The 18299-nt window shown below is 30.3% G+C and overlaps 3 protein-coding genes across 3 annotated transcripts; 1 reads left to right on the top strand and 2 right to left on the bottom strand.

Moving 5' to 3' along the window:
• Positions 1-800: 800 nt before the first annotated feature.
• Positions 801-3822, bottom strand: LOC131855211 (putative uncharacterized protein DDB_G0282133). Its single transcript, XM_059206454.1, has 2 exons — positions 3550-3822; positions 801-2189 (listed from the first exon to the last, which is right to left on the bottom strand). The coding sequence occupies exons 1-2, from the start codon at positions 3820-3822 to the stop codon at positions 801-803; spliced, it is 1662 nt and encodes a 553-aa protein (XP_059062437.1).
• Positions 3823-4827: 1005 nt separating this feature from the next.
• LOC131855391 (calphotin-like) lies at positions 4828-5672 on the top strand. The gene is made up of 2 exons (XM_059206672.1): positions 4828-4875; positions 5346-5672. The coding sequence occupies exons 1-2, from the start codon at positions 4828-4830 to the stop codon at positions 5670-5672; spliced, it is 375 nt and encodes a 124-aa protein (XP_059062655.1).
• A 5975-nt stretch (positions 5673-11647) lies between these two features.
• Positions 11648-12923, bottom strand: LOC131855210 (uncharacterized PPE family protein PPE16-like). The gene is made up of 2 exons (XM_059206453.1): positions 12873-12923; positions 11648-12265 (listed from the first exon to the last, which is right to left on the bottom strand). The coding sequence occupies exons 1-2, from the start codon at positions 12921-12923 to the stop codon at positions 11648-11650; spliced, it is 669 nt and encodes a 222-aa protein (XP_059062436.1).
• Positions 12924-18299: the final 5376 nt, after the last annotated feature.

The raw sequence follows: 18299 nt of genomic DNA, 5'->3' as shown, positions 1-18299 counted from the left end.
CGGACGTAAAGCGTTGTGCTAGACCGCTAGATCACCGAGGTCATTGACATTGTTACTTAAATTTATGTGAGAAAACGTTTGCTGGTGAGTTAGTACATGACTAGAAAATTTACCTAGTCTTTAACCAGCAACGTAAAAACGTGTTTACTCGTAAGTTTAACGTGTCTAACTGTATCTGTCATATCATACCTTCCAAACAAATGGACTGATTTTTATTTGATTGAGATGGTTCTCTTAGTACAGGGTCCACATATCTTAAAAAAAAGACCGTATTTATAAATTGTTTTTATTACATAAAATATAATAATACTTATCAATAAATTAAGGATTATTTCCTTGCTATTTACAATAAATTACAGAAACATTAATTTACTTTATGCTACTCCATTATTTTTTTATATTTTTATTGTAGTAGGCAGACCTTCGTATTCTACGAAGAAAATATATGCTCAGAAGAGGACAGTTGTTTAGCGATAAGGCTGCCCATTTTTATCTCATGTTATGTTGATAGTATTAATATATTTTCACCTTGTTTTATATATTATTTAAAAGTATTTTCTATTACTAACAGAAAATAGCTTCATTTTAAAATCTCGTACATTTATGCACTATTTATATAGGAACAAAATACCGCTCAAAAGTACTTATTTGATCTCTGTTGTTATTTACGGCATTTTAATAGGCAAATTTGTAAGCAATATTAATACTAATATATGAGTAATTACTTCTAATATTTTGTCACTTATATCAATCACTGTTTCCTTTAATATGTATTGTGATGGCATAAAAACCTTATTAATTTATGTATCTTGCCCTAACTTTGATATATGGTACGGCACCAAAACAGTGATTGTAATTTTCTTCAATAAATCACCATACAACTTGAGTAATGATATGTCTTTCGTTTTAAACAATATTGCTACAGAATTATCAGGATTTTTCAAGTTGGCAACTTTCTCATCTAAATGTTGTGCTTGAATATTATCACTTATTTCTTTTATAACAGAGTCTACATTTGCTTCTGTTAAACTTGCACACGGGACAGAATTTACTGGTACGTCGTTTAAGACGTCTGATGCTGTGTGACAAGGAATATTAAAAGTTGCTACTTTAGGATTAGAGTTCGGGTTTGCGTTTGTGTTCTCATTATGTTTAGGAATATTTAAATCAATTGGATTTTGCTGATATTGTGATACAGTGTTAGAACTTAGTATGTTGTTATTAGGTCCATTGTTACTATTAGTAGTATTTGCCATAAGACCTGCGTTTGGTAAGTGTCCAATTGGAATGAACTTCACAAATCTAAAATTTGTATCAACATTTCCATTAGTTATTCCTTCATTTGTTATAACTTGTGTATTTTGGGAAATATTTAATTTTGTTGTCAAATAATTAGGATCTGTTATTCCATTTTCATGATTTGATAGATCAGTAGTTAATTCTGGAGTAATAGGTTTAATGTTAGAATCTTTGTTAATGTTATTAGTTGATAGATAAAATATGTAGGGCGATTTAGATGCATTTTGTAGAGTATTATTAACCGTTAACATATTATCTGTAAGGTTCACATTATGATTTAATGCACCTGCATTAGCCTCAGTGGTTATATTTGATTGTTCGATAATAGGTTCTGCTGTTATAAAACTAAGGTCTAATTCTCTGTTTCCTATAGAATTTGGTTCTATATTATGTCTGTGTTTAAAGATTGGTATCATAGATGGTGGTAAATCGAAATTATGTACATTAGTTGCATTCAGTTTCAGTTTCTTGTTCATAATTTCAATTATTGATGGTTTTGCTTCGTGTGGTATAGTATTTTTGTTTGGATATGTTGTAGTCTTAACTTTAAGATCTTTTCCAATCTTGTTGTTTTTCATAGACTTATTATGTTTACTTTTAACACCTTGAGTAACATTTTTCGGTTCAACAGCAGCATGTGCATATAAAATTTTATTTATCTCTTCCCTCTTTCCTTCTGTTCCTTTCTCATTCTCTTCTCTGCCTTCATTTTTTAGAGGAATATTAATAATATCATTTAATGGTATAGATGAATCTGTAGATAATTCAGAGTTATCTATGGGTTTTGATAAATTTTGCCATTCGGATAAATTGAGACCGTTCTGTACTGTTAGGAGATTTTGATCTATATTATTACTTGAAGCGTTGAATGGTGACAAAGCAGATCCTTTCTGTAAATGATTTAAAACATAATTTCTATAAATTCATTGAATTGTTTTTTAAGTACATTTTTTATATATTGTATTAAATCTAGAGATGTCAGAAGTGACATATAAATTCTATGAAATATTATTTTTGTAAGTAATTCTTTTATATGCATTTAGTGAAAAAACTGCTAATTTTAAATTACCGACAGACACTTCAATTTTATTTATTTGTATACATTAAGATAAGTAATATGTACTCACAATCAGAATTACAGACAAGAAAACAAAATAAACTTTGTGCTTCATATTTTTTCACAATATCACATATTAATGAACACCAGCAAACTTCACAAGATACAGATGATATTTGAAATTACAACTGTAATCTATCTTGTACTTATGCAGTAATATTGTACATCACTATTATGTAAATTGATTATGGAAATAAATCGATAAATATCTCATTGTAATTATTTATCGATATTTTTTATCAGCGTCGAATATCAAAGTTACGTTAGATCTAATTGCAATAATAAATGTGCAATTGACTCAATTATGTAAACTAGTGGTTAAAATTCCATAATATAGATCGCCCAGTAGTCGAAATTTAAATAAATAATATAAAAATATCCTTGCATAAGCAACAACAATTAAACAAAAGAAAATAAATAAATGTATGCAAAAAAGTATACAGGGTTACTGGTAACTCGACGTCTTCCTGCCGGGAGGTGATAAAATTTAGGAACTTAGATGCTGTAAATTCAACCCCTATCATAATCTCATCACAACACAACACAGCTAATACAACCATTAAAAAAATTACACAAAATTATAATTTAAATTTATGAGCAATTTAGTAATTTACACTTTCGGTAAATCACTAGAATAAATTGCCCATTTAATTAGCAATCCAAAATTGTGTTAATAATAATTAAAAAACAGGTAACAAAGAAAAGGGTAAGTATTACTTGACGACCGTGGTCTAGCGGTAAAGCACACCGCTTTACGACCAATGGTCGCTGTGGTCGGGTTCGATTCCTCGCACGGCACAAACATTTGTATTCATGAGTATGATTGTTTGTATCGGTCTGGGTGTTTTCTATGTATAATATGTATGTATTTACAAAAAAAAATATCTATGTATATGTTTCAGTTATCTAGTACCCATAACACAAGCTCTAGCTAGCTTAACTTGGGTCTAGATGGCTCTGTGTGAATTGCCCTGAGATTATTATTATTTTTTTTTTTCCCAAAAATTCTCATCTCCCCTTTTAAGGAGAGATTATTATTATTATTATTATTACTTGAAATCCAGGTTCAAATAACAATAAATGTGCATTTGTCTAAATAAGTTTTCTATTGTTAAGTTAAAGCATTTTTGTACCTGTCTTTGGTAAATGATAGAATAGTTAGACATATTGCTCAAAATGATGTCCTCGATTACGAATGCAAGCCCGGATACTTCTTCTGTACTTCGATTTTTGTCACTCTTGATGAAAAATTTCCTCTCATTTGTACGGCTGCATTTATTCTCTCGCTCACGCAGTTCCTCCAGAGATTTAACTGGGGTCACATAAACTAAGTCTTTAATGTGACCCCAGACATAAAAGTCCATCGGCGTGATCAGGGCTTCGTGCAGGCCACGGAATTGGTCCATCCAACCCGATTCATCGGTTAGGATATTGTTTGACTAACCAATCTCGTATAGAAACTTGGTAGTGAGCTGGATATTGGGAATTGGTGTTGTTGGAATATTAAATTATCCCTGATGTCTTTGGCAACATCGGTTCATTGTGTGAATAGGTGTCGTCAACAACAATACGGTTTAACAGTTAAATATGACGGTTTCCAGGAGAAATAGCGCGGAGGTCAACATGACATAGTGCATTGCTAGCAATGTGCTTACCTATACATATAAATAAAATTGGAGTGTCTGTTTGTAATATTGAAATAATCGTCTCTTCTACTACATGCATATGAATATAAATACAGTACATACACCAAAATAACATTTTTTACAATTTTTGTCTGTCTGTCTGTCTGTCGGTCTGTTTGTTCCGGCTAATCTTTGAAATGGCTGGACCGATTTTGACAAGACTTTTTTTGGTAGGTAGCTAACGTAATAAGGAGTAACTTAGGCAACTTTTATTTTAAAAAAATGTTTTATTTTAAAAAAATTGTCTTATTTTATAAAAATAAAGTTAATATCCACGCGGACGAAGTCGCGGGAACAGCTAGTATAATATATAACATATTAATAACAATCTCCTTCCCCCGACCATCAGATAGTTTGCCATTCCATAACATAAAAAAACGATTAGCTAGATAAAAAAAAGAAATGTCTCATATTATTTTGATAATAATTAGGTAAATGTAATTATGAAAGGCGAAGATAACATATTATTTCTCATACATACATATTAACACGTACTTGTTATAAATGAGATAAAATTAATTTCACAATTTCTTTTACCAATAAGCGATACGCACGATTACGAACCTTATGTCGTTACAATAAGAATGCGTGCTATTACTCTATTATTTCTATATCTAATATATTATGACATTATATTAGTATATATAGGCGTTTTTTAATTCTTTAAACATACATTCAACAGTTACCTTTCTGTGATAGTAAAACTTTTTTTACAAAAAAATAAAAATGAAATTCTTCGCTTGTGTTCTGTTCGCCCAGGCCGTGATCTTCCAGGTAATTTTATTATATTATTTATAACGGATTAATTAGAACCTTATTCTCTCATTGATATAAACTAATAAATAAAATTATAATAAAACACTAAATAATTTATATTACAAATTATGTCACCTATTTCAAATTCAGAAAATAGTTCAAAATAGTTGAATAGCTAGAATACATACCTATACTACATTTTTTTATGTATATATATAGTACAATACTGAATTAACTCTTATTTTTCTTTATTTATATTATATATACATACATATATGTTTTTATGAATAAAGGTTGCAAATTTCTAAATTAAAGTGTTCAATTTGTACTCGCCATGTTTGCTTAAAATATTAATATAGTTTTATGCAAACTTTAAGCAAAATTTTGTAATAATAGAAATAATTAACTTTTATATTGCAATTTATTTCATGTATTATACTAAGTGCCTATATATGTATACGTATATAATAAATATATAATTTTTCCAGGCCGTCTACTCTCAATGCATCAGATCCTGTGGACCACGAGTGATTGCCCCAATCACGAGCCCACTTCTGCCCCCCACTGTTCTGCCTGCACCAGCGATTGTTCCCGCCATGTCCCCATATACAGTCCCCGCAGTTTCCCCGTTGGCAGTCCCCGCCGTAGCCCCAGTAGCTGTCCCCAGCGTAGCTAACAGTCTTGCTGATACACTTTCCCTGTTGACTGTTAGCAGTCTGCTCGCTGATACCCTGCCACTGTCATACCCCAATGTTGTATCAACCCTGCCTGTGGTCGGTGGCTGCGGATGTGGCTTGGGACCTATCTATTATTAAAATATATCTTCTAAACGGGATTAGTTGGAAATATTCTGGTTTTAGTCCGGTATACCTAAGTGTACCGAACCAAAACCCGAATACAGAGTTAGTATTTACAAAAATTAACAACTGTTCCCAAAATTTCCATTTATTTTTCAATTTAAAACATTTATAATATATTTTCGTTTTTTTACAATAAATGTCGAATTTATGAATGTCTAAATAATATTTAAAATTCCGTGTTCCAAAAAGAGTCAAACAGTTTCAAATTTCGACTTCATTCCACTTAAGCTAAAATTGCTAAGTTACCAAAATAATCATGATAATTGAAGTTTGAATTCGTATAAACATTACAGTAAAACTGTATTTACAAAACCGACTAAAACAACTAAATTGTAACATTTTCTCAATAACCAATAATGCAAAATAGACATTTCTCCATAATATTATACATAATTTTCTCATTTATACTCAGTATGAATAATCTATACAAATATTTGGGCATTATTTGAGTCTTTATTTCATTTATATAAAAACTGTACTCATTTGTAAAGCGTAAACCTGACACTTAAATTCCAGTATACATAATATTTGTTTATATTATTCTTATTGTGTATGTTATTATTTTGTATAGTTACAAAGTAAAAACATAGACAATATTAAAAATATTAAAAACATCACCACTCTAAAGTCATAAATGGTATCATCGACAAGAATCTATATAATTATCGTTGTCTACGGTTACAACCACAGAACAAGGAAGTTCTTTCTCTATTCTGTGGTTACAACTGTTTACAATTATTATTAACTGTAATCTTTTACTCTATTATTGTATATTGTATATTATAAACCTACACTGTGATGCTACTTTTCACGCCAATAACTGTAAATAGATATATTCATAAATTAAATAATTATATTATGTATGTTTCACGTTATAACTGTATATAAATATTGTTGAGATTCATAATTGTTATAAAAACTACTGCTGTACAAATTTTGAAATATTTACTTTAAATAGATTTTTTTGACTATGGCCAATTCTTGAAAACATTAAAAACAATAAACATTTTATTTTTTAAATTGATTTATTTCTTTTTTTCCTTTACCTTAATGTGTACTAAGATACATTGCATGCAATACTTAAGAGTTAACATTTGCTATGATTAAATACCTGCCTAATGAAGTTAATAATATTAAGTACATAGTATATTCGTTTGTCCATGCCGTCCATTGCTTAACTTTCAGTTTTAAGTTATCCCATGAAATATTCACATATTTTAGGTATCAAAATATTCTATTAGTCTTCACCTAAAACTCAGTGACATTCCGCATAAGAATAATGTTAACATTTCAATTAATATACCGTTTATTACTACGTCTGCGTAACCATCATTGACCGAAATTAATTTATAATAATAATAATAACTTTATTGTGCAAAATAAAAAAACAAATACAAAAGGGACTTAACTAAGATTATATATCTATATTAATTCATATATATACAAATAGTTCTTAAAACTATTTAATATCAAGTCCACCTAAAGAAATCGCTTTCTCAGACACCATTGCCCACCTAAAGATAACATGCTATACATTCTTTAGAGTTGAACGAAAAAATAAGATTGTATGTTTATACATATCTATATATATTTGTACATAACAGTGTTTATAAGTGTTTATTTCTTTTCTGTGAGTAGAACAGTAACGAATAATTGATTACATTTCAAGATTGATGTAGTTTTTTCAGAGTTACTGTTAGCTGTTAATAACAGTTTTTTTATAGAGAGACACTAAATGTATGTTGTAACGCCTATATACAGTATTAGTACTACGGATATCACTTAATAAAATGACACCACTCAAGAAATAGAAATAGGAATATTCTTTATTCATATAAACTTGATACAAACACTTTTATTATTATTATTATTCTACCACACCTTCGGAACGCAGACTCATCACAAGAAGAATGACCAAGAAACTTGTGTATTTCTCTTTTGAATAAATGTGATTTTAAATAAGTAATTACACAAAAACAAGTAAGAGGTATACGATAATCAACATAGAAACCACTACGCATTCATTCCTAGTGCAATCAGATAATATTGTCAGCGCTACGAATTTAAGTTTTCTTTTCAAGTACATTATTATCGTTTACAAACTCTTCAATGTTATCTCTCCAAATTATAGTAAGCACTTTTACAGAGAAAGTGTTTTATACAATATTTGGATCTTTTTTTCAGGCAGCTAAATCTGCCAGATGACTACAGACTTAAGTTAGAAAATGTATTTAACATAAAATTCATCACAACAAATTCATCGGATCACTGTGGTCAAGTTGTTAAGTTTAGTAATCAGACTAAAAAAAATACCAATAATAAAAGATCAAAAAGACAAATAAATGCTTACAATATTAATAAATACAAAAGCACGGTTAAATATAAATTAGACTTAGAGTTACAATCTGTCAGTCTTAATAATCCTGATACTTTACACCAAGTTAATTAGTCTTTTGTCAAAAGAATAAAATATTTTCAAGAAAAGAGAATATTGTGTTAAATCTAAATTTACAGAATGGGCAACAGTATTTTTAGAAACATTTTATTTGATTTATATGATCAAAAAAAATATATATTTTTTATGTGAGAAATTACTCTAAAATTTTCAAACAAGTTTGTATTGCAGCTAAATCTTATTTTATAAATAAACAAATTAATCAGTCCTCTGACAAAATTAAGACCATCTGGGGAATTATAAACAAAGAAACTGGACGGTCTGAAAAAGCCTGCAATCAATTCTCATTAAATTATGACATAAGTTAATAACAGCAACAAAAGATATAGTTCATTTTTTCAAGATTTTTTTTTGCTAATATTCCGATTGATATTATGCGACTCATCTCCAATTCGAGCAAAAACATTGTGTCTTTTTTATTTAAATTTTCACATGTCAGCCCTTTTCATATCATAAAAATATTCAAACAGTTAAATTTAAAAAATACGGAAGATCTCTGGGATATGTCAGTTAAAGTAGTTAGTTCATTCATAGATATTGTTGCTCCTTATCTAGCTACTATTTTCAATAAATGTGTTGATAATGGCGTGTTTCCTCAATTAATGAAATTTGCCAATTAATTCCATAAATCTGGAGATAGATTTGAAAACTATAGACCAATTTCTATTTTGCCAGTTCTAAGTAAAGTATTTGAAAAGATTATGTTTAACCAAATGTTAAAATACTTGGGATAACGGACTGCTTCAAGATCAACAATATGGTTTCAGCCGGCAAGTCTACTACTGATGCAGGTGTAGCGCTTATTACACATATATCGAATCATGGGAAAACTCATAAGTCGTTTTTGTGACTTGTCGAAGGCATTGCGTAGATCATGAAACACTTATTATGGTATTAGAGATAATGACCTAAGAAGAAAACTCTAGCTGTAGATATTGATGGTGTAAAGTCAGCGTTCCTCAAGGTTCAATATTAGGCCCATTTCTCTTTTTAATTTATATAAATGACTACATTGTTGTATAGTGTTATTTGCATATACTATATATATTTAAAATTGGTCGCCAATGTAATCAATTTGACGATGTAAATTATAATCTCTGCTATACTAAATTGGTTCACATGTAATAATCTATGAGTAGAACAGCAACAAAACTAATTGATTACATTTCAAGATTAATGTAAAACAAGTTTTTTGCTTAATGATGAAATAGTAAATTTTGTTAATGATACAGTTTTTTTTATAGAGAGAACAGTGGACTCGAAATGTATGTTGTAAAATTAGCCATATACAGTATTAGTTCTGCTGGATATCACTTAATAAAATGAACAGACCGACGGCAAGAAATACTTTAGATTTCCATATTAGTCAAATATTCTTTATTCATATAAATACTATATTTATTTTACAAACAGAGCTTTTATTTATTATTAGAGAGTTTATCAATGCTTTAAACAATCAAATATTCTCTTTGCCTCACAGTACATTTATGAAAATATTATGCAGACTCATAGTTTCAAGAAGAATGACCAAGAAAACTTGCAATAAAAATAAGTAATTTTACCTAAATGCTCTTTAATAAATGTGATTTTAAATAAGTCTACTGGCTAAATCTTACAGAGAGGCAATTCAAATCTTATATTAAACAAATGTTATGTAAAAAAGCCTATTATAAGATAATGAATTTATAGATGAAATATATAGCAAGAATAAGTTTATTTGCGGACAACGCATAATTTTAATTTTCATACTCTTTCTTGATATATGATGCGTAATCTTTTGATAATATTGTAAGCGAATACTGTAACTACCATATAGTTTTTGTAGCTGGTCGTGTGGAATGAGTAGTATATTATGTCCATCGTTTACAAACTCTTATGGTCGAGCGCATGTTATCTCCGTCAAATTATAGTGAACGCACTCTGCTTTCACAGAGAAAGTGTTTTATATTTGACAAAAAATATGCTTGTTGGTAGTTTGTTTCACACGTTTCGACTTGTAAATGTAAATCTTACCAGATTATTTAAAAGAGCTACACAAGTTTCTTGAAGTTCTTCTTGTAAAATTTCCGAACGAATTAAGATAAAAAACAAATTGTTAAGACTATTCAAAAGTGCTTATTTAAGTTTATTTGAATAAATGATTTTCTAATGGGTAATTCATGACTCAAGCAGTGAATTCCGTTTGACTAAGATATAATGGGTCGTACATGCAAATCCTGTAGGAAAAAATATTACGTTATGCGGCTGAAATGTGACTATTGTGTATGAGTAAATGATTTTTTATTTTATTTTATTTGTAATTTCACTGCCTAATCTCATCCTTAAACCGGAACACATCTTACAAAGCAAACTGCGTGAGACTGAGTTACCCGCGTAGACGAGTTTTTACAAAGTAACTTCTGTAAAAAGCATCTAGAAACCTGTAATGGTCAAGTTTCCTATAAAATAGTAGGTCAGGCTGCCAGGCAAGACAATACCTAGTAGCCAATGATTGCGATGAGATCGTCTTATTATGATTAATTTTGTAGTTGAATATTACTATTACATTGTAGTTTGTAACCTTAAACACTATCTTACTTTGATACTATAGTCTGTTTTTTATTTTTATAAAAAATTTTGTAATTTAGATGAAGCTGGCAACATAGGTAATGTTGCCATCTTCTTGCGATCTTAAATACTATTGTGGCACAATCTAAAATGAATAATAAACACCGATTTATATCGATTACACACAAATATTATGTGGGTGTTCGTTTAACACGCATTACCACAATTTTTATATTAATGGATGATAATGGAAACATGCTGTCATCTGTACAAAAAGTACACTGGCGGGGCACCATTGCAGGTCATCCCATCACATCGTGACGATTTCACCAGAAATTTATCATGATAGTTTCCAAAGGGAACCGCGTGGAAGTTAGCCTGACATGATACATTCAGCAGCCCACATCACTAACAATCCTCGTCCCCTAACAATATATCACTAGGTAAGAGAATAAATAATACCGAGTTACAATGACCAATCTTGTAATTAGTTAAATACATATTTATGTAGTAGGATTGTGAGTACTGGGACTAGGACCTCATATCGACCTCCAGGGGGTTCCTCCTGGAAACTAAGTGACCTGACCTCATTCTCATCTTATCATCCTCCACTTTGCCCCGCCAGCGTACTTTAGCTCAGGCAAGTGCATCATTCTATTGGAATCCATTAAAAAAAGATGTTTGCGTTAAAGTACCTTTGGTCAACTGAAAAACAGCACTTCCAGCTGTTTCCATCATTATGCTGAGTTATTGTTGACATTGACTCTTTGTTGTTGTGTAAATTGTTGTTCGATTTTTTATGTCATAATTGTTGTACGTGTACATTAAATTCTACATTAAATCATACTTAATATAAAGTGGTCAAAGGAAATGGAATAATGATACAGCAAAATTATAAACAAATAATAAACTTCATTTATTTTCTACATTACGCAAGGTTGCACTGACACAAATCTTGCGGTATCAGCCCGTTACCGGTGTCAATGAAGGCTGTACCGTGCGAAGGTATGCTACCATCAACTCCAATCATTCCGTAAACAGGGAAAGTGCCGCTGACTTTAATAGTGCCACCGACTGGTAAAGCGCCATCCAGAGACAGTTCCCCGAATTGCAGACTTGGTACTATTTCTGTCACCATTGGGGCCAATTGGGTATTCCCTGCAATATTAGCCAAAGGACCAGAAGCTACAGTTTGGGCTACGGTGCCAGTCAATACTGCGCTCTGTGCACTATTGGCCAAACTTCCAAAATTTGATCCAATGATTGCTTCATTATTTAATCCTAAATTTCCAAAACCTGAACCTATAGACCCAATATTTAAATGGCCCAAATTATTGAGATAACCGTTTCCAATAAGTGCTTCATTGTTGAAACCTAAATTGCTTGCAGCAGAACTCGATGCAACTGCTTCAGAAATAGCTGATGATCCCAAGTTATTTGATCCTATAAAACCGCCTCCAAGGTTGCCAATTCCATTTGGAAAGTTCAATGGAACTCCAGAATTAAAGGATTGTAAATTGCCTTGTATTGGTGCACTGAAACCATGCTGAAATAAAATAGTTATATATTTTACACGTACATAAAGTATAAAAGATAGAATAATGTTTAATTAGTGAGAATAAAAAATAACAGATGACCATAAATTGTTGCAATTATCAATATTAATGACTTGGTTTTATGTATTACCGAATTAGCCTTGTAGCAAGAGTATCAAATGCTATATAGCCTTCTAGGAAGTACTACTTCTAAGTCTAGAAATACAAAACCTCAAAATTATGAAATATTCAACACTAAGACAGAATGCTGTAAATATTTCTAAAGATGCTGGAATGGATGAAGGAATATCTAGTTATAATATGACAGCTACACACACTTTATTTTTTTCCCACTATACGTGCAAATCAGTGTCTTGCAGTGCTTTCACTCAGTACACTAGTGCAATTATTGTAGTGATTTAATTTAATGAAAATTAAAATTTACTCCCGTTACTCACTGGTTCCTATAGGTAATAAAATTCTTACACATTTTGAAAGATACATTTTTCTATGTATTGTCGTTATATATACAAAAATAACAAAGCTATAAGAGAAGCCGCAGTCAGTTTCTAGATTACGATATATAAAATAGTAGTCAAACCTACTATTATTACTTACTTTCAGCAATAAAGACAGTACGCAAACAAAAGTAACTCGAAGGTGAACCATTTTTGAAAATTCCCTTTAAAATGAACTAATGTTATATTATTATTTGCTTTTATAAATAATACATTATCTACAATTAGTACATTAATCGTATTATTCAATAGCTTTACGAAATTGTCAATGGAAATTATAAATATGAAGTAAGGTTTCTTTATCTATGGGTAATGCGTAAAGGTACGCAATTATAGATTGGTAAGCGATGTATTTAATAACACTGTATGTGCTTATGTAAGTATATTTTTTACAAAGTAGACTTTGTATAAAGTTGTTTGCGTATACATGACTAGATGGCGCTGTTAATACGTGAAGCTAAAACTTTGTACCTTTTTAAGAAAATCACGCGGACGGAGGAGTATTAAACTTATTTTTATTATTATTTATAAAAAAACGCATTAAATCAATAAAAATGTATTTGACACGCACGGACGATTATAGAAGTATATAGTTTTTGACAATAGAACCAGTGGCACTCAATGAGGAAATAGCCATTATTATTGCTAAAAGTTGCATATAGATGGCGTGATTGGTATCGATGGAATTCTTCATAGTTTTGGAAACGTTTTAAAAAACAAAACTGTGTCTTCAAAATAGTTTAATCCATTTTTAAAAAAATATATATACATGTTAAAATGAAATAATGCGTTTAGAAAAGTAATTTTCATATATTTACTCATTTTGTTATTTTCCAGTACTTAATTACACTTTAATCAGTGCTAATATATAATGTTTTCAAAATGCTTTCATAGATGGCATTGTTGTCATTTGTATCGGCCTAATTAAATGTCTTTTTTATATTTTCCAATAAACTATACTTTATTTAATAAACTATATTTTATTAAACATATAAAAAAAGTTTAAGTAAATTAAAAATAGCCGAACAAGCAAATAATACTATTTCCAATAATACTTATGTATGAAGTGTTGTCATATTAAAAATAAATACATGTATTATCGATTTTTTTTAATAATCGATAACAGGATTTTATTACAGCGCATTATTCGATGATGCTTTTAATGAGTCGTTGTGAACAGTAAATTTTCATTATTTTGTATTAAGTATAGCAGTATTCCGTTTCAAAGAACGGAATATAGTAGTACATTATTAGTGTCGTTGGTTATTTACATTTGTACTGAAAAATCGATTACATAATAATTTAAAATATCGAGTACGAATCGTAGCTGTCTTCGAATACTGGCAACTGGTAAGATTAAAATAGTTTTAAAAAAAGAGAGAAATCGACCCTAACTCGAATACCATAAAGTTTATTTTCCTTTCTCATTAATATCATAGCAGTTTGTTTTTAACTTGCGTATGACTCTGTGGTATGATGTTTAACGTGTATTGTTATTGTACGGTGCATACATTTCAAAAATTATATTTTAATGTAGGTACAAACATTTCTTTCATACATTTCATACATGTCAAAAATTATCTTTTAATGTAGGTACATACATTTCTTTCATACATTTCATACATGTCAAAAATATCTTTTAATGTAGGTACATACATTTATTTCATACATTTCATACATTTCAAAAATGAACTTTTTATGTAGGTACATACATTGTTTTCATACATCTCATACATTTCAAAAATTATATTTTAATGTACATACATTTCTTTCATACATTTCATACATTTCAAAAATGAACTTTTTATGTAGGTACATTTCTTTCATACATCTCATGCATTTCAAAAATTTCATACATTTCAAAAATTATATTTTAATGTAGGTACATACATTACTTTCATACATTTCAAAAATTATATTTTATTGTAGGTACATACATTTCTTTCATACATTTCATACATGTCAAAAATTATCTTTTAATGTAGGTACATACATTTCTTTCATACATTTCATACATGTCAAAAATTATCTTTTAATGTAGGTACATACATTTCTTTCATACATTTCATACATTTCAAAAATGAACTTTTTATGTAGGTACATACATTGTTTTCATACATCTCATACATTTCAAAAATTATATTTTAATGTAGGTACATATATTTTCACACATTTCAAAAATTTCATACAATACATTTCTTTCATACATTTCAAAAATTTTATTTTAATGTAGGTGCATACATTTCACACATTTCAAAAATTTCATACAATACGTTTCTTTCATACATTTCAAAAAGTATTTTTTAATGTAGGTACATAACACCCCATGTCAGACCCCTTATATTTGGAAGAAACTTAAAAATAATGCCAAAAATATTAGATGAATATATTTTTAATACGAATATTGTTTTATTTTTGTTCATCAACTTTATCCCTCACTAACAATACTAGTAGTAGTACATAACCTGGTTTATACCGCTAAAGATATTGAAAGATATACGAGTAATTCAGAATGTTATCAAGTTCAAAATAAGCACACATTACTTGCTTAGATAACAGAGTAATATTACTAGTAATAAAAACATTTGTAATACCCATATGTATACTACGTATGTATAGTAAGTACTTACGCTGCGGCGCCGTGAGACTCGTCTAAGTACTTCATCTACTCATCTACGCGCGGTAACCGCGCCGACCGACCAATAGGATAGCGCCTCTCGTGTTTCCAGAAAGTTCGCGACTAACGGACGATATAGTAGTAAGGCAATGAGTGTCCCAGTGATATCATTATAATATTTTCTCGTTAAATTTTATTGTAATATACACAATTTCGCACTAAATAACGTGTTACCCCGTTACACATTTCTAATAATGAAAAACCTAGACCGACCCTGTTCACTTAATCTTACAAGATCTGACTTTAAAAATTACGATATCCTCATATAGCCTTTCATTTCCCCTTTCAATACTTTTTCGCATTAAAAAGTAGCCTTTCTCAGGGTCTACATTATCTGTCTACCAAATTTCAATTAAATCAGTTCAGTAGTTTTGGCGTGAAAGCGAGACAAACAGACAGACTGAGTTACTTTAGCATTTATAATATTTGTAAGAATATCGCTATTAAAAATAGGGGTTGGTGAAAGACGGGTGAAAATTTAGGCGTGTATGTATTTTCAATGTAACATTATAAATAAATAAAAAATTGTCCATAATACAAAAAAATATTTTTTTCGGGGTAGGCCACCCCTATGACTTAGGGGTATAAAAAATAGATAACAACCCTACCTCAGACCTGGGAAGTATACATATCAAATTTCATCAAAATGTGGGAGAAATATGGCAACTAACACTGTGATACAAAATTTATATATAAGATATAGCGGAATTCTCATTAGGTAAAAGAGGGGTACATCGTAGAATACATGAGGTATATACCAGTAAATTAATTGTAGCTAAAATCAGTCTCATACATATAACGATTGAAATAAAAAATCGTATAGCCCGATTTTGATACGTACGAGTATAAACGTATCAAAATCAGGCTATACGTATAGCGCAGACGCGTTACAACATATCAAAAAAAATAGGCATGGAATGTAAAATAAACCATAACACAATAGGTATATACATTGGCACATAAGCCATATCTGCAGAGTGTCGGCTAACGATATTATACCTACACATTTACATTGAATCTTGAATCGTCCCTAATGAGGTACACGATACAGTTACCTACATATCTATTATATACATATCTTTGCAAAACAGATGTCATGTAGACTGAATTCACTGCCATCTATTTTCATGCTTTGTTACTAAGCACCCACTAGTAATCCGAACTGCTTCAGATCTAGCGACATCTAGCGGCTACGGTGGCGAAATAAAATAGCCCGAAGAATAGCCCGAGTTAGGAAGGAACCATTTTCTTGTATGGGATGGGGTATCTGTATGTAATATTATGTTATCTGTGATAGAACCTTAATAATGTTCAAATCTTAAGTCACTTTTCTACTGTGGTGTTTAAAAAACCCTATTTCAAATTTTTTATTTAATATAACGGCGAGGCATAGACATATATATTGTACGCATATACTAAGCTATATTATTGTAAATATTCCTGAAAATCCATCCAGTAATTTTTGCGTAAAAGAGTAAAAAACATCCATCCTCTATCTATCCATCCATACACACAAACTTTCGCGTTTCTAATTTAAGTAAGATGTAACTGGAATGAACAACGAATGACATACATATAACAACACAATTTGTCACAAATCCCTCTGTTTTTAATAACACTTCATTTCCTAGCCAATTGAAACTGTAGAGAGAATGATGAACTTGTTACCACTCCATGAAACTCCGAGCAGTTCCCGCGACTTGTGACCCGGGTGTAGATTTCAGCGATATTATACGGATATCATAAATTAGTTTCCGATCCCCGATTTCGATCGTTCTTGCCAATATTATAAGGAATTAATAGATAAATCATAATAATTTCTAAAATATTACTTAAATTGTGTATTTTGTACAGATTTTATTGAAAGAGAAATGATTATTCTTAATTGGTGTAGGTGGGCCCTTTACCAATCTACCAATCAAAACACATCAAAATTTATTTATTCATTTTAGCATCTTATCAACGTCAATTTTTTTGTATTTAATCGTTTTCCTACCGTCCAGTTCAGTATACAGATCCAATTGAGAAGAACTGGCAAGAAACTCAATAGATTTTTTTAAAGACTATATTGTGTATTTATGTAACTCTAACATTAAATAAAAACAGAGTTCATGAACGTTTGCAATGTACGTTTGTCATTCAAGTAAATCTATTAACAAATTAATCCTAACAGATAGACCTCTCCTCCTTTTTACTAGAAATTATCGCCGTTAGTTTCTGGTCTGTGCCTCAAAGGGCTAACTGACCTGATTTCATGCTCGTCCTATCGTCCACTGGTGCCCACTCCATATTCATTCATTAAAAATGCAAATTAGTAAAATAAAATTGTAGATACAAAAAAATATTTATCATTTTAACCTATCATAAAATCGTGACGATGCTACAACAGATTGTTTGTCTATTTCATGTAAAAACGACTACAGGTTTATGACGTATTTTTCATATAATAGGTTATTAAGTATATGTTAAATATAATAACCGTAAGTAAGGTATGAAATAAATATTTATTTGAAGATTTTTGAACTCTCCATTTTTTTATTAATTACATGCTTTCCGTGGTTGCTGTTCTTGTATATAGGCGATACTTTTTTTTTTATGGGCGTTCTCTCTCACCTGCCCACACGGTTTACACTGACAGGACACCAATGGAGGATAACAAGATGAGGTCTGGTCAGTTAGCCCATCGTGGTATATTCACTATGAATTTATCACAATGGTTTCCAGGGGGAATCACATGGAAGTCAACCTGACATGGTACATTGCTAGTAATGGGGTTATTAGCCCACATTACTAACAGTCCCCTTCCCCTATAGGCGATGGCCACTGCTTACCAGGTGGGTCATCAACTTA

This window comes from Achroia grisella, unplaced genomic scaffold, assembly GCF_030625045.1.
Source record: "Achroia grisella isolate CSIRO2021 unplaced genomic scaffold, CSIRO_AGI_Agris_v1 utg1360, whole genome shotgun sequence".
Classification (NCBI taxonomy): domain Eukaryota; kingdom Metazoa; phylum Arthropoda; class Insecta; order Lepidoptera; family Pyralidae; genus Achroia; species Achroia grisella.
Note: the sequence above shows the minus strand (reverse complement) of the source record. Positions and strands in the feature narration are given on the sequence as shown.